This window comes from Megascapheus bottae, chromosome 13 (assembly GCF_031878675.1).
Source record: "Megascapheus bottae isolate mThoBot1 chromosome 13, mThoBot2.hap1, whole genome shotgun sequence".
Lineage (NCBI taxonomy): Eukaryota > Metazoa > Chordata > Mammalia > Rodentia > Geomyidae > Megascapheus > Megascapheus bottae.
Genome location: NC_143521.1, coordinates 53349260 through 53371476, shown reverse-complemented (window position 1 = coordinate 53371476; position 22217 = coordinate 53349260). Strand labels below are relative to the sequence as shown.

The following is a 22217-nucleotide window of genomic DNA, read 5'->3' as shown; positions in this document are numbered from 1 at the left end:
AGCTAGGATTGCAGAGGTGAGCCATCGGTGCCCAGCTAGTGAGTGTAGAAATGTTTAACTATGTCGTTGGAGAAACTCCTCACAGATAGCAAAGTTCCTAAGAATTCAAGGCCAGGGCAGTGGACAGCCTACTGGTAGGTATTCCTTATCTCTGAACCCCAACTTCCAGCTCTCAAATAGTGAGGATACAGTTACCCATTCACAGATGGTTTTGATGCAGACTTCTGTCTGTTGGCAGTTCTGTGGATTCTTCTATGCATTTTGGAAAACATCAACGGTAGCTGAGATCAGAGGCAAGTCTGTGAAAGCTCCATGCAGAGTCAACCTAAGGAATGTAAAAAACCTAACTTCCAGGGCCAGGAATTTCACCTAGTGGTAGAGTGCTTGCCTACCAGGCATGAAGACCCAGGTTCGATGCTTCAGTACCACATACATACTTAGAAAAGCCAGAAGTGGTGCTGTGGCTCAAGTGGTAGAGCACTAACCTTGAGAAAGCCCAAGGACAGTGCTCAGGCCCTGAGTTCAAGCCCCAGGACTGGCACAAAAAAAAAAAACATAGCTTCCCAATTTAACAGAAATCCAAACATGAATATAGATGTTGCTAGGAAGTAACAGTGCATCATCTGTCCGTGTAAGTGCCTGACTCTTTACAGGGCTGCCTGAATTGTCATCAGGGAACCACAAGCTGCTGTAGCCTCAGGTGGCAAAAACTTGGAATCAGGGGGCTGGGAGTTTGGCCTAATGGTTAAAGTGCTTGCCTAGCATGCATGAAGACCCAGGTTCGATTCCTCGGTACCACATACATAGAAAAAGGCCGGAAGTGGTGCTGAGGCTCAAGTGGTAGAGCTCTAGCCTTGAGAAAGTCCAAGGACAGTGCTCAGGCCCTGAGCTCAAGCCTAGGACTGGCAAAAAAAAAAAAAAAAAACTTGGAATCAGGAAAGAAACCATTTCTAAACTAAGTGTAGCAAACTACCTGTTCTTACAAATATTTTAGCACATTGTGCTTTCGAGAAAAAGAAGCACAATTGGTAAATTGCATGGGAGATGATCAATGGGTCGCATGCCCAGAGAACAGGATGTATTAATTAGAAGGAATTGTCTGCTGTTTTGTTTTGGTTTGGGTTTCTTTGTTGTGGTTGTTGTCTATTGTGCCCAGAAAGTGTGTTTGTACGTGGCAGTGTTCCAGTAAAGGTTCCCTGGAGTAGCTTGTCTTCATCATGTGAATGGACAAGTGGACACATGCTCTGAGAAATGGGATAGAAAATGATTTGCTCCAAGAAAATTGAGGGACTAGATGGAGTTTGGAGATAAAATGATGAAACAGTGAACATGAATCAAGATATACTATGCCCATAAACTGACAGGTAGAATTGAAGATAACAAAAATGAAATAATAAAAGAGCTTGGAAAACTGACTCATTCCAAAACTAATCTCCAAAGAAACAACCATCCCATTAAAAGATAGGCCAAAGACTTAAAGAGAGTCTGCTCTGAAGAAGAAATGAGAATGGCCTACAGACAATGAAGAAATGCTCCACATCCATAAAAGAAATGCAAATCAAAACAACGCTAAGATTCCACCTCACTCCAGTTAGAATGGCCATTATCAAGAATTCTAATAGCAGATGCTGGAGGGGATGTGGCCAGGAGGGATCACTACTACACTGTTGGTGGGAGGGCAAACTCGTCCAACCACTATGGAAAGCGGTATGGCAGTGCCTCAAAAGACTAAACATAGAGCTCCCCTATGACCCAGCAATTCCACTACTTGGCATTTACCCAACCATCCAGGAACAAGGGCATACTAAATCCACTATCACAACGATGTTCACTGCAGCACTGTTTACCAAAGCAAAGATATGGAACCAGATGCCCCTCAGTTGATGAGTGGATCAACAAGATGTGGTATTTATACACAATGGAATGCTATGCTGCTGTCAGAAAGAACGACATCGCCCCATTTGTAAGGAAATGGAAAGACTTAGAAAAAATCATATTAAGTGAAGTAAGCCAGACTCAAAGGAACCAGACTCAATGGTTTCCCTCATTTGTCATAATCAGTACAAACCTTGGACTCTCCTAGCAGAGGTTTACAATAGAGCAAAACCTTGATACATAAGGCCATATAGTATGATGCTAAATGAAAGGACCTCCAGGATATAGAAATAAAAGCCAACTAATGAGTGATTGCTGTCCTTAATGTACTATGTTATCTCTCATCTCTTTTGCTGTCCCTTGGTTATCTCATATTGTTACAGTATTTTACCTTGTTTTCTGATATATTATATATATGTTTATCTGGTTATTTGAAATCAGATAGGGAAGGGGGGGAAACAAGATGAGGGGCAGAGGTGGTGGAAGGAAATAGGGACTAAAATGTGAGAAAGGGTATCAATGTTTGTGAAGTAATACACCTTCTATCTGGTGAATATCATGTAACCCTTCTATTAATTACAATAAAATATATATAAAAAAGAGTTTGGGGCAAATGCCTTCTTAAATATATTTATTTTTATTTTTATTTAGTTTTATTACTCTTATTTAAGAAAAAGAATGTCTGTGACATGAATTTCCAAATGCATCTGTGGTCTTTGAGGTCCATTGGGTAAATTTGCAAAGGAACTTTTTGAGGGAGGAAATGAATTTAGAGGCTGGCTCTCTCCCAATAAAATCCAACCCCATTGAAACCTGAGTGATGAACTGAATAGTCCTAACTCGAAACTGATTCCTCAAGAAAGATGCTTTGTACTGAGGGGAGGAATGCTGAGCCTGGAACAGGAATTGATGGGCTGGGACTGGTGATGACAGGTGAAGGCCCATCTTAGATGGTGTGGAGAGGGGAGGGTACGGCTTGTAGCTGAGCTCCACCCCACAGATGCTGAAAGCAGTAGCAGTACCACACTGGAAAACCCAGAGTTTGTTTCCTTCCTTCCTTCTTTCCTTCCTTTCTTATGCCGTCCCTCCCTTCCTTTCTTTCCTTCTTTTCCTCTCTTTTTCTTCTTTTTTTCTTTCTCTTCCTGTTATGAGTCCTGGGGCTTGAACTCGGCATGGAGACACTGTCCCTGAACTTTGTTACTCAAGGCCAGCGTTCTACCACATGAGCCACTTCTGACTCTTTTGGTAGTTAATTGGAGATAAGCGTGTCCTGCATTCTCCTGGCTTCAAACCATGATCTTCAGAACGCAGCCTCCCTGAATAGCTAGAATTTCTAGTAGCTAGGTATGAATCACCAGCACTTGGCAAACCCAAGGCTTCTTAGTCTAGCAGTTGTTACATTCAATGTCAGAAGATGATGATGGTGGTGATGGTGGTGGTGATGATGTTAGGTGTGTCAGAGATGCTGCAAGGGTACTATCCTAAGTCATGTATGCTCTTACTCAAGAGTCCTCCCTGGCTCTTACTCAAGAAATGTCAGTAGCATCCTCTCCTACCCACCCTCCCCCACTCTCCCTACCCCCCACACACACACAATTGCAACAAGTAAAAATGTTCCCAAATGACCTGGGGTGGACAGAAATCTCAACAATGGTTGAGAAGCATTCATTTCAGCTACAGGAGCATAAGTCAGAAGTTTCAGATGTGTGGTGTCTAGTAAGAGAATCTAGTCTTCCTGGTATATCCATGCAGCTGAGGGCAAGAAGACTCCAGCATCCTGGAAACCATCCCAGCAGTCACTGCTCCCTGCTGCTGGTCTCTGTTCACTGGCATTTGAACAAAGGCTTACCCTTTGAATCGGGAAGCCCTCAAGATTTGTGAACAATTCAGTGGCAAAGAAACATCAAGAAGGAGATGCTGGGTGTCCTGCTAAAAGGGCAACCAGGGTTTCAAGTGACTAATTAGAAATGAAAGCCGTGTGCACCAAGCTGATGAAGTAGAAAATAAGCAGAGCTTTAACCCCTGCCATAAAGATGCTCTGGAGAAAGAAATGAGAAAGGAAAAGCAGGAAGAGCTTTAGCCAAGTAACCTTTTCAACGAGAACAGGAAAAAAAAAAAAACCACTGCTCACACTTACGCAAGCATTTCCTCTGATATGTAAGAGCTTCTCCGGTTATTTGAAACGATGACATGACTCTCCAAAGAAAATGAAATTTTCTTTGGGTTTTTATTTCATAATTCTGACAGCTTTCTGAGAGAGAGGACTGGTGAAATGAAACAAGAAAGTGTGGTTCAACACAGGTTGGCCATCACAGCACTGGATGAAGTGAATTAAATACTTAAATAGCTACAAAATAAAATAGGCCATGAATCTGAGTCAAAGAGGGTTTTTCTCTATTTATTAGAACAACAAATGTTTCCAATTCCTTGGAATTCATGATATATTTCCTAGAGAAAATACATAATGCAGCAAACAACAACAACAACAACAAAAAAAAACAATAAAACCCAGGTCAAAGAGTCTTACAAAGTTCTTGAATAACGGGTGATTCTTCAGCTTCCAACTTGAGCTTGAGCTTCGTGATATATTTTCCAGTGTGACATACTTTTCATTCATGGCAAACAAATGAGCTATAATCCTTAAGTATTATGAAGTTCAAAGAACTGAGTAAGAATGACAAATTCAGCTAAAGATGAAAATGGGTTACAGACACCCAGATGTGGTGAGTATATATTAGCCATTTAATACATTCCCATCCCAGCACTGCTGCAGAGAGCATTCTAACATCCACTTTGGGGAGATACATACCAGAACCACAGTATATGCCATGCCAAATAAGACCAGTGGTACTCAGGAGGGGAGAGGCCAGGCTGGGTATCAAGACTGGATATAGGAAGCTATCGTGTGGGTCATTTCTGTGACTTCTGAGCTATAGAGATAGGTCCCTAGTTTTCTGGTACCTGATCCAACTGTAACTCTGGACAGAGGGAATTATGTTACACTGTGTGTTTGATAAAGTTAATGGCTGAAAGAATGAGTTTAGAGTAGTTGATTTGTCTATCAAAAGTGAGACAAGGCCCATTCTTCAGGTAAGAAAACTGAAAATGAAAGCTGTTTAGTAATTATTTAAGCAATGAGTAATTAAAGTATACTTGTTAGAATTTTATCCCAGTGTTATATATACAGTGCTATATTCTTGCCGATGAGTCTCATACTTCACACCAGAGTTTCAGTTATCAGGGCTGCTTAGTGGTTCTAAGTAAAGAAAACCTGCATCAAGAATCAGCCAACTTTACCCCAGAAAAATTAAGTGTATTTATGGACATAAATATGTAGAGAATGTAGAGCAATGAAAGTTGCTCAAGGGATAATGATGTAAGGGATGACTGATCAAAAATCACTGCACACTTAGATGAATGTGTTAAATTGTAACTCCTCTGTACAGCCTTTTGAAGTTCAGAAAATTAAATAAGAAAGTGTATCATTTTCAAAATGTACCGGGGCGCTATAATGTTGTAATGTACAATGTTTAATATACTATTTGTGTGGCATTCATTTTTAAAAAAGGTGAGACAAGGGGGCCAGGAGTGTGTCCTAGTGGTAGAGTGCTTACCAAGCATGCATGAAGCCCTAGGTTTGATTCCTGGGTACCACAAACATAGATAAAGCCAGAAGTGGTGCTGTGGCTCAAGTGGTAGAGTGTTAGCCTGGAGAATACTCAAGGACAGTGCCCAGGCCCTGAGTTCAAGCCCCAGGATTGGCAAAAAAAAAAAAAAAAAAAACAGACAAGTTAGTAGAAAATGAGCCAATTAAGGAATCACATACTGCAGGGCTTGCGGGTAGCAGGGTAAACCCACACTATAAACTAAGTCTTGCCTGACAAGGAAACGGAGGCAATAAGGATGGAACAATAAATCTTTGGTGACACCACCTTACAGGGAAACAAAAAGAAGAGTCAGAAAACCAGCTCCAAGGACTCCAGTTCTCAGTATTTAACCCAAGTCCAAACCCTGGAATAAAGAAGACAATGAAAGATGGCTGAGCTTGGCTGAACTGCCCTCTTCCCTGTCATCTTTCTCTTCTAAAGCTTTCCTCTCACTGTTTACTTATCGTACCTGAATTCTTCTCTTGCAAAGACCAAGGTGCATTAGCTTCCCTAAACCTTCTGGTATTCTATTTGGTATACTGGCCAGGAAGTTAGGAGTTAAATGTGTCTTCTTCTGACTTGAACTCATTAAATGGCTACAAAAGAAGAATTTGTGTAGTTCAGAGGCAACCATTTACTAACTTTAAGAATTAGCTATGTCTAGGACTATCAATCTCTCTGAGATAAAGAACCCAAATGCCAGAGCATCACGGATACAGAAAATACAATAGTACATGAGCCCATGAGCGCGCGCGCGCGCACACACACACACACACACACACACACACACACACACACACACACACACACACACACACACACACTGGGTGTCTTCCCTAGTTCTACTCATTCTAGTTCTATTCGGTCTATCACTCTTCAGTCTGCTTTGCCTTTCTCCTGTGTCCATTCCATTTTTGAATCACCACATTTATATTCCATTTCAGTGAGTGTAGTAAGATTCAGAAAATTAACTCCTGCCTTCAGCCTTTCAAAGTTAGCTAGAAAGCACTCCAGGGTCTTGAGGTTTTTTTCCAACAAGGATTAATCCAGCCACCTTCCCCACATAGCAATGACATTTTAGGATTTTTAGTCCTCCCACTTCTAAGCATGTCCTATGCATTTCCCAAAATGCACTACAACCCTGGGTATGATTCCTAAAACTGATTTTTCTCTGCCTATCTTCTCTATTTAAATCCCTCTTTTTCCTTTTTCCATAGATTGAGTGCCTCTGTTCACTAGTCTGCTCCTATTCTGAGACTAACAGTAAACTGTCACTTTAAAAAGAAAAAAAAAAGCTGCCTAGTGATCTTTCCTGGGAACTGGTTGCTAAGCTGCTCAATCTGCCCAGAGACGTGGCGGTGGCTTCCAGCAAAGCAGCCCTGAAGCTTCCCCCACACTCTGCTCGTCCCTCCCGACCATTTCCGAAGATTTGTCAGCAAGTCTCGCCTCTCCTCTTCTCTCTGCCCTTCATCCGGGAACGCAGAATCTGCAAAGTGCTTTTTGTAAAGTTCTTCAAGGTAAATCAGTTCTTAACAAAGCCACGGCTTGCAGCAATGGTTTCCCATGTTCAGCTAATGCTGAGAGTTACGTGTCTCCCCTGGAAGCCTGGGGAATGCATTAAACACTTAGGAGCTCCATTAGCTGCATTTTTAGTTAGTGCAATGGGGCTGTAGCGCGATTGTTTCATGGGCTGTGTGGATTTGAGCTGCTGTCTGGTGTCTGGTTGGCAGGAGAAGTAAATCCGGTTCATCTGGATCCCTGGGTGGAAAGCCTCTTGGTGGTGCATTTCCGGTCCTTTTAGTTTCAAGTTGGTTCGAGGGTGAGAAGTGCTAGCTCCTGCAGAACTTTTCTTTTCTTGGCAATGGATGGACAAAGGACTCTTAACCAAAGGCTGAGGTCCAAGATTTCAGAGAAATCTACTGGCTGTGGTTTAAAACACCCATCATTTCCCTTCCTTGCAAAGAGGTGCTATGAAAAGCTAAGAAAGCCTAATGGGAACTGTGTGTCTGCTATTGCATTTTTATATACATTTTTCTGCAGATAAAATCAGTGCCAGTAGGAAATAACCTTTTTTCATATACATATATATATATATATATATCACCTAGAGCTCATTTCTAAGTGTCATTCATTCTAACACCAGACTTGCTTAAGTTAAGAGGGTATAAAAAGGAACAAGACCTGAGCAGATGCTGGATGTGTGCTGAGAAGATCTATAAACAGATAATAAGCGCACAATGAGCTAAGTGCCAGAAGAGATTTATGAAAAGGTTTAAAGAGCTTGGAGCAGGCAGGATTCTTTCCTGGAAGGGACTTCTGCACTTCCTCTGTTCTGTAATTGCACTGGTTTGACAGTGCACACAGAGCAAGCTGGGTACCTACTTGCAATCTTCAAGGGAGATACATTGTATCTATCTCATCAAATGATTCTACAAGGCTAATTATCCCTGACCTTTATACTAAGAAAAGTCTGGCTGAAATGATTTACCCATTTAGATAACAAACCCCAGAAATGACATGGTACCTCCTGATGTTTCTCACCTCCCAGAAAGATAGCTAGAAAATTTCTTTCAGAGTTGCAGGCCAAAATACACAGGAACTGGAGGCCAGGAAGTTTCACAGTACTCTAAATAGACAAGGAATGACAAGTGACCTGAGCATGGCATGTGTGTTGAAGTGGAGGGGGATTGCATGTAGAGCTGAAGTAGGAGAGTTGAAGAAGCATGGTGAGCCCTGAAGCTTTTCTCATAAATCCTCTCCCGTTACAGCTCTTTTCTCTTTACATCTTACTCCTGGCGCTTCCCTCCTTGCATAAACTGGTAATGCAATCTACCACCACAAGGGGCACTCTGCTACACAATTTCTTTCATTGATCTATGATCACAGTTTTACAGAGAAGTGGCAGCACTCACTGTTCCATGATCTCCGGCAGATCAGTGGAGCTGGAATTTGAACCCAGGTGTATGTCATATTTTATTTCAAAGTCCTCACTCTTTCTAGAAACCCATGATCTCACTGTAACAATAGGATATTCTATTCATGGGTAATGTGTATTCTAGCCATGGGTATTGTGTATTGCCTTATAAGACTGCCTCTTTTCTTACATCTTCATTCTCCTTTCTCTGCATTCTGGGGTCCATGGGGTCCCTAGATATAATTCTGATCTGCTGCTACACCTTAGGAATAGTTCATTTGGTCAAAAGTTTCCATATATTCCTTGAAAAATGTGGTTTTCTACACCAAGTAAAATACATTATTGGCCTCACATAGCCTAAGTCCCTGTCACTGGTACAATGCTTCACAATATTGTATTTCAAGTATTTCCAGAATATCCAACTAAAATATGATCATTATTGATAATTCTGCAAAGGCAAGACTAAAGAGTGAGCCAGAAAGAGGGCAGGGAATGGAGGGGGCATTTGGAATAAGAATGTTAAAGTCAAATCTGAATATGATATTTAACTTGTACAACCTTAGGCAAACCATGTAACTGGGAGTCTGTTTTTTCCTGTATAAAGTAGAATATGGATAACTAGCGCAGAAATGTCATTATAGGGGGCTAAAGAGGATATCTGTGTAAAGCTATCACAAACTAAATGTGCAATATAACATAACCCAGGAATGTATTAGCATGTGCCCAGCACAAATGATGTTTCAAGCAGTGTATTAAAGTTGGGTGGTGTTGAATTTATCTTTTCTAAGCAAGAGCAATCATAAGAAAAACGAATTTTGGTGTCATTGGATTTCCTTAGAAAGTTATTCAAAGATAATAGTCAGTAAAGGGTGAGGGAGAAGAAAACAACCCCTTCCTATTTTTCTGGTTTAGTTTTTTTTTCCTTCCATGAATGATTTTTTATGGAGAATTTTTCTTTTTCTTTTTACTTCATGAGGCAGCATCATGTTCTTTCACTCCTGGCTGTCTCTACCTTCTCTTCTCAGTTTTTTATTTTCTGATCTGTTTCCTCATTTCCTCTCTACATTTTTGTATGTGAAAGTTCATGTGAAAGAACCTTTATTTCTCTATAGCTGCTAATTCCCTGTGAGGGGCCTGAGCTGTCCCGATGACCAAGGCAGAGCTAAGATTCGGAATCCATGGAACCAGGGATAATAGAGTTAGTTTATAATTTGCAACTTATGTGTACCATTTCTCTACTCAGTCTTTCGATCTTCACCATAGACTAGAGAGGACAACAAAGCTTTAAAGGGAAGGTTCCAAAACGCTACGATCAAGACAGAAACAAGAGTCAGGTGAAGTGGCTCATACCTCTATCGTACTTAACACAGATAATGTATATGCTTGCCTGTCACCATTAGAAAGAATCTATCTGCAATGGGCCAGGAACCATATTTTATCCTTGCTTTCTTCCCAGAGTTTTAGGTCACGAGGCACTGGGATACAGTAGATATTTAATAAAAATGTCTCACTACTCATTGTTATTGCTTCTGTTCTCTTTCATTCTCTCTCTCTCTCTCTGTCTATCTTGGGGCTTCAACTCAGGGCCTAGTCACTGCCCCTGAATTCTTTTGCCCAAGCCTACCACTTTATCCCTTGAGCTACTTCTGTTCTTTTTATTTTGACAAGTAACTAGAGATCAGAGTCTCAAAGACTTTCCTGCCCGGGCTGGCTTTTCACTGTGATCCTCTAATCTCTGCTTTCTGCCAGCACTTTAGGCAATGAGCCTCTTGTTTGTGGCTCCTGGCTTGTTTCTTTTTTTTTTTTTTTTTTTTTTTTTTTTGTGGGTCATGGGGCTTGACCTCTGGGCCTGGATGCTGTTCCTGAGCTCTTCAGCTCAAGGCCACTGCCCTACTCCTTGAGCCAGAGCCCCACTTCCTGTTTTCTAGTGGTTAATTGGAGATAAGAGTCTCACAGTCTTTAGTGCCCAGGCTGGCTTTGAACCATGATCCTCCGATCTCAGCCTCCTGAGTAGCTAGGATAACAGGGGTGAGCCTCTGCACCGAAGTGGGGCTCTGGCTCAAGGAGTAGAGCAGTAGCCTTGAGCTGAAGAGCTCAGGAACAGCGCCCAGGCCCAGAGTTCAAGCCCCATGACCCACACAAAGAAAGAAAAAGAAAGGAGGAAGGGAGGAAGGAAGGGAGGAAGGAAGGAAGGAAGGAAGGAAGGAAGGAAGGAAGGAAGGAAGGAAGGAAGGCAGGCAGGCAGGCAGGCAGGCAGGCAGGAAGGAAGGAAGGAAGGAAGGAAGGAAGGGAGACTGCAAGTTCAAGGTCCTGAATTCAAACTCTGATAGTGGTACAAAAAAAATGAATCAATTGTGGGTGTTAGAAGTGGCTGAATCTGAGTATAATTTAGAGTCAAAGCTGTAAGGATTTCTAATTGGTTTGAGCCAACAGTCTCCAGAGAGACAGAACCAATAGCATACATATGCAATTATATGAGCGATTTATCGGGAAACTAACTAACCCACAGGATTATGGTCTCTGTGATACCTCATAACAGAGACAGTCTGTAGGCTGGAGACTTCGGGAAGCTGTTCCAGCCCCAGTAGAGTTGATGGTGTAATTCTAAAACCCAGGGGCTTATGTACTGTCTTAGAGTCTAAAGGCCAGAGAGCCTAGACTTCAGGATAGGATTTTATCCTAGCTCTTAGAAGTTGAAAGAAGAGAGAACACACACCTTCCATATTGCCTTCCCTGGGTCAGTGACTATTTATATGATTCCCTCACTCATGAGACAGGGTCTTCTCCCAACCCACTCCACTCAAACTCACACATTAACCAAGTATTGCTGTCCAAAGTTCCTAGATGTTCTTTAAACCAGTTAAGTGACACCTAAAATTAACTACGTTGGATAAAGAGTAGCTGAGGAGACCTGCAAGTTTTCTGGCCTGAGCAAAATGGATCTCTGATCATTGACAGAAAAGTTGTAGCATGAGCAGACTTAGAGATTGAAGCCAAACATTAAGCCAAGAGAAGATGTCATCACACAGCCCACTCCGAGGCCCGCCATTCTGAGGAGATACCTGAAATCAAACTATCATTTAGGGAATATTAGTGTGTATATAAAGCAAGAGTAGAGATGACACAACCAGAGGCTTGAGCACTGCCCTTCAGTATGGGAGTTAGAAATAAAAGAAACTGGCAGCAAAAGTGTTTGAGAAGAAGGAGCCAGTGGTAGAAGGAAACCAGGAATGCACTGGAACCAGAAGTCAAGTGTGTGTGTGTGTGTGTGTGTGTGTGTGTGTGTGTGTGTGTGTTCATCCTAGGATTCGTACTCGGGACTGTCCTTGAAAAAGAGGGAATATTCTGAGAGATTTTCCTATAAAGTTGAAATTTTGAGCAATAGCTACAAAGAAAAGTAAAAGTTTGGTTTTGGGGGTTTTTTTTGGCCAGTCCTTGAACTCGGGGCCTGAGTATAGTCTTTGGGCTTTCTACCTCTTGAGACTTAGCACCACTTCATGCTTTTTCTGTGTACCAAGGAATCGAACCCAGGGCTTTGCGCATGCAAGGCAAGCACTCTACCACTAGACCACACTCCCGGCCTAAAGTTAAGCTTTTTAAGGACAAATTCTAGCACTTGTAAATACTAACGTAAATGATCCAGAGAACGGGGAGAAAGGATTGCACATGTGAAAGAGAGAAACTGTGAGATCAACTTCCTACAGGAGGGAAGTGTGGGGCCTGGTGACCCTCAGAGGAACTGGATGTACAAAGCAGGGAGGAGGCCTGGAGGCAGGGGAGGTGAGGAGGATTTGGACTTCTCTCTGGGTTTGTCTGTTTGGTAAAATGAGAATCAAGGTCAAGAGCAGAGACTGAGAAGGGCAAAAAGGTGGAAGATGGTGGAAGAGTAGAAGCTTTGAAATTCTCCTTTGGAGCAAAGTATGTAAGCAGTAAAGCCAGATTCCTTGAGGACTGTGACATCTTACAACCTTCTTTCTCCCCACCAATCCTGAGGCCTGCGGATTCCTGGTAAAAAGAGTCATCTCAGCTTAAATGCTTGTATCACTATCAGTCACCTTCACATTCATCATGGTAAGAAGAACAATATTTCAATGGTTTCGAAATGCATGACATCTTCTTTATTCTTTCTTTGTCAAGGACCCATCATACCCAGAATGAATCCCAGAGAAGAAAAAGTAAAGATAATTACTGAGGTAAGTATTTGCTTATGAAGACAAAAAGGCCAGTTACAAGCATTTACCCCATCCTGTTGAAAGGCAAACTTGTGACAAATTAAAATCTGATAGGCTTTCATGGATCAAAAAGCAGCAACCCTCAGACCAGAAAAGGTTTGGGGGGCTCAGACCAGAAGAGGTTGGGGGGGGCTCCACACCACCCAGGATCGGGTAACACTTAAGGGTGGAAAACAGAAGTGACAACTTGATGGCTGCTGCTCTGGGTCGCAGTATTTGAATATTGTTTCTTCAGTCTGGGGCCTGTGATTGGCTGAGCTTGATAACTGTTGTTCTTGAAGCTCAGCTCCTTGTCACAAAAGTATACTTTCACAGTAAACATTCACTTAGTTTCTATACCAAGTTGGGCTATAGATTATTAACTGTATACTGAAGTACTTATCTCGAGCCAAAGGTTAGGTTAACTTAACACACAGCTATGGCATGCATGCATCTCTCTTTCAGAGAGATGGAGGAGATGGATGATGAGGGGCTGCAAGAACCCCAGAAGTCTTACCTCTACTGAATTCCTGCACTGTCACCATTTCGTGCATTGCAACATACAGCAGCTCTAACTCATAATCTGATGCTAGACCTAGCTCTGCTTGTAGCATATTGATTTAATTTTTTTGAAAGTAACAATTGTAGATTATAATGCTAATGAAATATGTCCCTGGAGTCTTGTAATTTCTGATTCATGGTGTCTACAACCTCCTTAAATCACTTCCCAGAGCAGAGGAAGTTAATGGAAGTTATGAGACTGAGATCACTAAGCAGAGACTGTTTCTGGGAATTCTTACAAGCCCACAGAGACCCAAAGGCAGACACTGGCCACTTTCCAATGTAGTACTTTGAAGAGCCCAAGGGAATACCTCAGAAAACCATGCAGAAAAACCATCAGCAAGATTTCAAGAACTAGCAGACCCACCCATCTCTTTATCCACATGGCAGATACATTTGTGTCTCTAGTTTCTGGAGATCTAGTAGTAAAGAAAATCCCATGTCCTCATAGAGGCTACATCTCATCATACTGGAAGTCCTACTTGGCAATTTTCTGTTTTCTGTTTTTTTCATGATCATAGGGCTTGAACGCTAGACCTAGGAACTGTCCCTGAGCTCTTCAGCTCAAAGCTACCACCCTACACCTTGAGCCACAGTGCCACTTCCAGTTTTCTGGTGGTTAATTGGAGATAGGAGTCTCACAGAGTGCCGGGCTGGCTTTGAACCTTGATCCTCAGATCACAGCCTTCTGAGCAGCTAGGATTACAGGTGTGAGCCACCAGTGCCTAGCTCTGGTAGCTTTCTCTTGATTGAAAATTCAAACAGCATTAGAAAATAAAAGATGGTGTGTTGATGCTAGTCCATTCTATGCCAGTAGAATGAAATTTAGGACCATAATTATAATTAGAACCATCTATAATTGAATTGAGCTATGTAGCAGGCCCAAGTGAGCAAAGGACTCAATTCAGAGCATGAAATAGAGACACACCCATCCAGGCAGGATGTTTCTCCCCCCCTCTTCCCTATTGGCTTCCTCTTACTCTGTCTCTCCTAAAACCATCTTACTATAGCCCAGGCTGGCCAGAAATTCATGATCTTCCTGCCTCAGAAACCCAAGTTCTGGGACTGCAGGTGGACCATCACACCCAGCTACTTTACAGTTTGTGTTCATTCAAAAGTGCTGGTATGGACCGGGAGTTTGGCCTAGTGGTAGAGTGCATGCCTAGCATGCACGAAGACCCAGGTTCGATTCCTTGGTATCACAAACATAGAAAAAGGCCAGAAGTGGTGCTGAGGCTCAAGTGGTCGAGCTCTAGCCTTGAGAAAGTCCAAGGACAGTGCTCAGGCCCTGGGCCCAAGCCCAGGACTTGCAAAAAGAAAAAAAGTGCTGGTACCTCAGTTTATACAAGTCTGAGGTTAGAAAGCTTTAGGGATGAAATGCTTTTAGACATTTTTAACTCTTAAAGACTTGATTCTAAAACATTTGAAAGCATAATATACAAAAATGAAAAAATGTTTGCAATGTTCCCTCTTCAAAATGATCTTCCAAAATTTAGCTGGACACCTAGTTACTCAAGAGGCTGAGATCTGAGGATCATGGTTCAAAGCCAGCCTTAGCAAGAAAGTCTATGAGACTCTTACCTTCAATTAACAAAGAAAGCCATAAATGGAGGTTTGGCTCAAATAATAGAGTGCTAGCCTCAGAGATAATGCCCAGGCCCTGAGTTCAAGCCCCAGGACAAGGACAGATGTGCACACATACATACATACACACACACACACACACACACACACACACACACACACACCTATCAAAATTCACACTAACTTTAAATTCTTTAGGTCTTTATTGTAGTATATTTCCTGTTGGAAGATTTTTTTTTCTTTTTTCCCTCCCTTCCAATCAGATTGCCTCCAAAGTCTATCCTTCGTGTCTTTTCCTCTGACTTGCGATCTGACCTGGCTCCAGATCCTTTGTGATCTTTCTGAGAATGTGACTTTTGAGAGTGGGAAGTGTTCTGTATTTTTCCTGTGCATCCCTGACCTCGAACACACAATCCAAGCTCAGTAGATGTAGTCGACACGAGCAGGGCTGGGAATGGTAGGGTCTTCAACATCATCTTACTCGGGACGCTGCAGCATAAAGAATCTATTCACAGCGTGTCTATTTTGAGAGGCGTGCTTAGGAAGAGCCACTCACACATGTCTTGGCTCAACATCCAGATGCATGATGTCTATTTTAATGCCTGAAAAGCACCATCTTCCCTTTGCATTTTAACAAAGGAGTTCACTGAGAATGAGGAAGATGCAGACGTGGGAAGCCGGAAGAAGAATTCAAAGCCCCAAAGACGACAAAGAAAGAAACAGGTAGGAAGGGATAAGAAACTGTGTCTGGTCATGTCTGATTAACAACCTGCCGGCACTGCCAGGGAACCATGCGAAATCTGTAGTCCCAATTTTGAGTCTGCTTAGGAAAACCATGAGGCAGAAATACAGCTTGGCTATCCCTTTGAGGACTTATTGATGATGCTCATAATAAGGCTTGAATTCATACTCATAAAAGTTTTCTTCTATCTCCTGAGAGAAGTCTAGAAAACATGGCTAGCGATGTCACTGGCTGCTATAAACCTAGGCAGGCAGTAGATGGCAGTACAGGATCACAAATGTTAGAGAACTCCCTCTCTTCTGCTCCAAAGCCTGAATTCCTTGTTAGTCTGAGCCAGAAACCAAGGAATCCCTCTTCCTTCCGGACCTCTTTGCACAAGTTTCCCATCCTGGCCAGGAGCATCTCTAGCAAGGTAAACTTTTTCCAAGCCAATCAATTCTCCTGTTAACGAACTGCTGCCTCTGGGAAGGAAGGCAGAGGATGGGGCTTTGCAGAATGAGGGGCTTGCCAGGAACGACCGAGATGTCAGCCAGGGAGGGGAAGGGAACGCCATTTTGAGGCAGCAATCACGTGATGGATCTGCTCCCAGCTCCTGTGTGCAGTGTACACCTCCTGCTGGGGCAGGCTGAACAGAGAAGCTGACTGTCCAGCAGACTCCATGCAGGCTGGGTGGGCGGGAAGCTGCTAACCAGGCCACGTGGGCCAGACTCTGGCTACTCCAGGGAATCTGAGAGACTCACTGCCATGCCTGACTGCTGATGCTTTAACCTCTTCCCTTCTGGAGCCCTGGGCAGAGAAAAGTTAGCTGGCAAATGAAAAGATGCCTGGTTTCAGCTCCACATGCTCCTGCACAGCCAGCTGCAGATGACCAGAGGCTGCTGTGAATCCTGCCTAGAATAAGAATGAGCCCAAGGCAGGAATGTGATAGCTCTCAATTGCTGACTGATTTCCTGCCTTTCATTCAGCCTGTACTAGAACCCTGATCCCCAGCCATGGCTAAATGCCTCAGGTGCACGCAGGGTTGTGAATTCTAACCAGACTCTCTGGCTATGTCTAGTCCCTTTGATAGAGCAGAAAGTAATTCATAAAGAAGTTAAATTCTTGCCCGAAGTCTACAATCAATCTGAGTTGACCACAAGTTTTAGGCTGTCCGGTGACAAAGGTATCACTGGCCAGCTTTGTCTCGTTGGCCTCCTCCCCTGAGACTTGGGGAAAGATTACAGAAACTCTCCCTGGGGACATCAAAATTGTGGAGACAACATTTGTCCCTGATTAGACAGTGAACTTCTAATAATATTTCCAATGTGTTTGGGAGTACATAATAAATAACAGCCTTAGCATGTTCTGCCAAGCTCAATACATTGTACCTAAAGAAGTGAATTAATGATCTTATTTGGAGATGTCAGAAATATTTTGAAAGGTGTACTGGAACAAGTCAAGGTGGGTGGAACTTCCCTAAAGGAGATCCACAGTGACTCAGGGGAGCATGCCCCAGTTTTGAATGATACTAAAATCCATCCTGAATGAGGATCTAAAGTGAACTGAAACTCAGGGCATCTCTGAACCCTCTGATCATCTGTTCATAGCCTCCAACCACTGACCCTGAGGAAATGGCATCCGAAAAATCTCAGGACAGCTCCCAGCAGGAGCCTGCACAGGATAAGCCGGAGACTCTTCTTCTGAGTATGACAGCCAGGCGGGGCCCTCGAAGTAAGTACCTCTTTCTGATCACATCACATTTCAAATTGATACTTAGCTCAGCGTTGTTATATTTCATGCAGGGTCCCAGCTATTGAACCCCACTTTGTTATAATCCTCATTTCTAAGGTAGCATTTGTGGGGAGATGTGGCACAGCTTTGAGGTATTTTCTATCACCAGGTAAGTGAGGCAGAATGAACTGAAACAGAAATGGTGCTGATAAGGGCTGGTGCCAGTGACTCACACCTGTAATCCTAGCTACTCAGAAGGTTGAGATCTGAGGATCCCCACTTGAAGCCAGCTCAGACAGACAAATCAGAGAGACTCCAACTAGCCAACAAAAATCCATTGATAAAAGGGTAGCTTAAGGGTAGCACCTGCCTTGAGTTAAAAAGCTAAAGAAGAGGGTGAGGCTGAGTTCAGACCCCAGTTATTGACATAAAATAACAATAATCATAATAATGGTGCTGATAATTTAGTACATAGAAATGTCAAGGAGGGGGAGGAGAGTTGGACCTAGTGGTAGAGTGCTTACCTAGCATGCACGAAGACCTGGATTCGACTCCTTAGTACCATATATATAGAAAAAGCCAGAAGTGATGCTGTGGCTCAAGTAGTAGAGCTCTAGCCTTAAGAAAGACCAAGGATAGTGCTCAGGCCCTGAGTTCACGTCCCAGGATTTGTCATAAGGAGAAATGGAGTAGAACTTGAACTGGATGTTGGGAATGGGTGTAGTTTAGTTTCTGAGCTTCCCTGAGACTTCGTCTCTTAGGCTACCTTCCAGGAAACTTGGCCTACACTTTACAGCATTTGTATTTCCCCAGCACACGAACCATCATTAATTATTTGCTCATTATAAGGAAAACCACTGCCCACATTAGGGCTTCTCATGAGAAGTAAGATTAAATAAAAGTCCAGAAGTGTCTTAGATTTTTCAGCTGTTAGGTAATTGTTACACTATTTCACTGTCGCAGAGCTGGGAAATAAAATAACTTGAAAATTTAAGGGCCCTGGAAACAAGTTGATCTGACGTCCAACCCTAAGAAAAATGTGGTTCCCATTGAAAAAACACAATTCTGTGAGAGCTATCGGGAATCAGGAGAAATAGAACCAGAAATATATCCCATGTAGCTGTCCCTTCCTCTATAGTCTCAGAATTCTTCATTATGAGAGTCAACTCAGGCTGGCAGGCCTAAGTATCATAGATTGGATGATTTAGACAATTAAACATTGACCTCCTCATAATTCCACAGGCCGGAAGTCTGAGATCGTGGTACTAGTGTCGTCCCAATTCTAGTGAGGACTGCTACACAGTTACTCCAGGAGAGTTGCTCTGGTTATTCTTCTAAAGACACTAATCTTAACATACAGAAGCCCACCCTCATTTTCTCTTGATGATCTCCTGTGGGATTTATCTCTAAGTGTAGTCATATTGGGCACTAGGGATTTAACATGTGAATTTAAGGTGGAAAATTCAGTCTTGAGCACAAGGATTCGACGTGAAGCTGTTGTTGTTATTATTAAGTCGAGAGAAAGAAATGTCAGAGGAGGCAGTCCTCTGACTACTCCCAAAGGCTCTGTGGTTTAAAAAGTTAATGCTTCTCATGTCTAAAATGGAGGAACAACTGTGAAGATCAAAATGTTCAAAATAATGTGCAAATATGTAAAATAGTATAGCATGTTAGATAAATACATAGGAACTAAGATATAGGAAACTTTAGATACGAGTTTGAATATATGCATTTGTCAGAAAGAAGCATGCTTTCTGATTTAGAAAACGGAGAGGCATTGAGTTAATACGAAGCTCAACTATACCTCCTTGGCCATGGCCCGCTGGCCTCTAGCGCTGAAAGCTATTGGCAATGCTGGCAGTGCTGGTGGATTCCGGTATAGAAAAAGACATCCCTAGGTGTGAGAAGTGGACGGCCGGAACCATAGATAGCTTGGTGAGACCAAAAAATGAGAAGACAACACCAGCAGAGTCATCACCATAGTCGAGAGAGCAGACCAGGTTCAGCTCTCGCTAGAGCAGGAGGCAGACAAACGACGGGGAACGGTGAGAGCTGTGCAGAACACGGCATGGAGGATAGAAAGGGGCCGGGATGCCCCTTTAATGCTGTCAGCCTAGCTTCTTATCTTGACCTTGGATTCTGTCACACTGTGGATCCTACATGGCTCCCAGTGTCTTCAACGTCAGGCTGCCTTCAGATACCAGCCCTGTGACCTCTGTTTCTGTACCAGTCATAATGTCCAGGGGTGCCCCCCTCTCCCCACGAAACAGCAGCACAGGTCCATAGTTGGCCTCCTAACTTGCCAATCTGACATTGCAAATACAGAAAGCATTTCGGGGAACATACACTGGCTTCACATTCAAAAGCATCTAATCTTGAAGTCTGCCCCGTATGGTGGCTTAAAGCCTGGAACCAGAGCTACTTGGGAAGCAGAGACTGTGTGGTCCTGTTTCAAGAGAGTCTGTGGCACTCAATGGCTGGGTGTGGTAGTAGCGCCCCTTACTCAGCTGCTGAGGAAGCACAGGGACGCACACTGGCTTGTCCACCCCAGTGACAGGGCCTCGCTCCGCCAGGGCACAAACAAGACCCAAACCTGGAAATTATCCATGCCGGAGGTGTGGCTCAAGTGGTAGAGGACCTGCCTAGTAAGCTTGAGGCCCTCGGTTCATCATCATCATCATCATCATCATCATCTATATTATCATCATCTACATCGGCTACACATCCTCATGATTCCCACCGTGTGCCGCATATGAAATCTTCAGGGAATGACTATCGAATGTCAAGTGGTTTCTTTTGAACATCCATTTCTCCACTGCTAACATCTGCTTTCCTTTCATTCACATCAGTTCCTCTGATTAAAATACCATTTCAGAGCCAGTTTCTCAACTGTCTGAAAAGAAAGTTGAGAATCCACTGAAATTGGATACGAATGGAAAAGACCGTTTAGTTTAGGCATAGATTTTTTTTTTGTAATAAATCACCAAAATCTGGAAAGGTGAGAGCCAAGAATCCAATGCCATGATGTGAAATACAGTGTGAGACTCAGCCTCAAGCACCAACTCTGAAAAGTCACCTTGAAGCCAACAGCACAGAGGGGAATATGCAATGCAACCAACAGCAAAAAACACAGCAAGGGAAGAGGGACTCACCATTCCTAAAACACATCCAGATTAAACTCCCCTGTTGTTCTAAGTTATAAGGAAAGGTATGACTGATCACATCTTCTTTAGTCAGAGCTTTGGTTCTCTGCCCTCCTTTCAAAGCAGAAACCTTTCAGTACAATTTCTCCAGACTCTTCTGTCTCCATTTCTCTTAGTCTCCAGCCATATTCAAACATACATCCCCACCCATCTATTAAAAATGGTTCACCAAGGTGATAGTGAATCCCACAGTCATCAAATCACACAGTCCATTCTTGGTCCTTACCTTCTATGGCTTTCCGCCATATTTGTTGTTGCAGGACAGTCCTTCCTGCTTGTTGATGTTGCTCTGAGATATCCACTCACCTGATTTTCCTTCTACTGCAGTGACTGCACTTCTCTGTCTCTTTGGTGGGTCTCGATCACATCCCAAGAACTCAATGTTGGAGTACCACAGGATCCAGCCTTGGCCTTGGGAGGAGGGAAGGAGAGAGGGAGGGTTGCTCTCATTCTTCTTGTCATCTGGAAGTGTAAATTCCATCAATAGCCTGACCAGTCCCAAATTTTTCTCCTTAACATAGATTTCCTCCAGGCTAAATATACAACTACCTATACACCATTCACTTTTGCTTAGCCAATGAGTCCTATTTTGATAGTCTTATTCGGGTAACTTTACATAGCATATATGTTGTAAGGTCAAAGATTTTTGATGAATATATAGACTTGTGCAGGATCACCACGATCTGCTGTAAACATTTTCCTGATCTTCAGAGTTCCTTTGTGCCTGTTTATCTCTACACCAGACCCCAGCACTACACAAACACAACCTTCTGTCTATCCTTATAAAGGAGCCTTTTTTTAGATCTTACATGTAAACACCCTCGCCTAGCCTGCTTTTCATTTGGTTTCTTTCACTTACAGACTCATTGACTTTTAATATATACACATTTCATTTCTTCCCATTAGTGAAGTAGATCCCACCCTATGGATATGCCACATTTTGCTTATTCACCTAGTGATGTACCCTTGGATTTCATTCAGTTGGATATTAGAATGAGCAGTGTTGCTATGAGCATGTGTAGACATGTCTGTGGATAGATTTGTGTTTTTATTTCTTTTGAAAAGATTCCTAGGGTTAGAAGCTTTGACTCACAGTAAGCAATAATAATCTCATAGACATTCTGCCTCAACTGACTTCAAATTTTGATCCCCCCAAATCCCAGCCTCCTGAATAGCTAGGATTATAGACCTGAACCAACAGCAATGTGACAATATTTAATAAAATGCCATGTCTTGTTTTTTTGAAAGATGAACTTAAAAGATTATTCTAATGAAACATGTACTCATTAGCTGCCATTTTGAAGGAGCAGGAAAAGATGGCTCATTCTTTAAAGAGTAAGAATCAATAAGAAAAAATAATTTCACATGTTGAAAGACACTTTTAATTTTAAAAAGGGATCTCCTAGCCAGCTTCCAGTGGCTCACACCTGTAATCCTAGCTACTTTAGGAGGCTCAGATCTGAGGAGCTCGGTTCAAATTAACTACCAGAAAACTCGAAGTGGTGCTGTGGCTCAAGGGGGAGGGTGCCCAGGCCCAGAGTTCAAGTCCTACAACCGACCCCCCCAAAAAAGGTGGATTTCCCAGGGAAGGAGAGGACAGAGGCACAGGAGGTGGTCAACCCGAGAAGAACCCCAGACACCTGGCCTAGAAGATCTACCTTTTCCAGCCTGTCACACATAGGGACAGTATGCACTCCCTATGTAGCCAGACCTCAGGATCTGAAGACTAATTAGCTATGAACCCCAAAGTCACACAGACATGTAGATAAA

The 22217-nt window shown here is 42.8% G+C and overlaps 1 protein-coding gene and 1 long non-coding RNA gene across 3 annotated transcripts in view; both read left to right on the top strand.

Moving 5' to 3' along the window:
- Positions 1–6880: 6880 nt before the first annotated feature.
- Positions 6881–13287, top strand: LOC150055959 (uncharacterized). Its single transcript, XR_016537415.1, has 3 exons — positions 6881–7039; positions 12574–12629; positions 13113–13287. It is a non-coding gene; the product is annotated as an uncharacterized LOC150055959 (long non-coding RNA).
- A 2165-nt stretch (positions 13288–15452) lies between these two features.
- Cc2d2a (coiled-coil and C2 domain containing 2A) overlaps positions 15453–22217 on the top strand; it is a 71248-nt gene continuing 64483 nt past the window's right edge. The window contains exons 1-2 of one of the 2 annotated variants that reach the window (XM_090343815.1): positions 15453–15515; positions 17121–17244. In XM_090343815.1, coding sequence (XP_090199941.1) covers positions 17145–17244 — 100 coding nt within the window. In that variant the 5' untranslated portion in view covers positions 15453–15515; positions 17121–17144. Of the gene's footprint in view, positions 15516–15883; positions 15947–17120; positions 17245–22217 lie in introns of those variants that run through there. The other variant, XM_090343813.1, reaches the window with a different exon arrangement.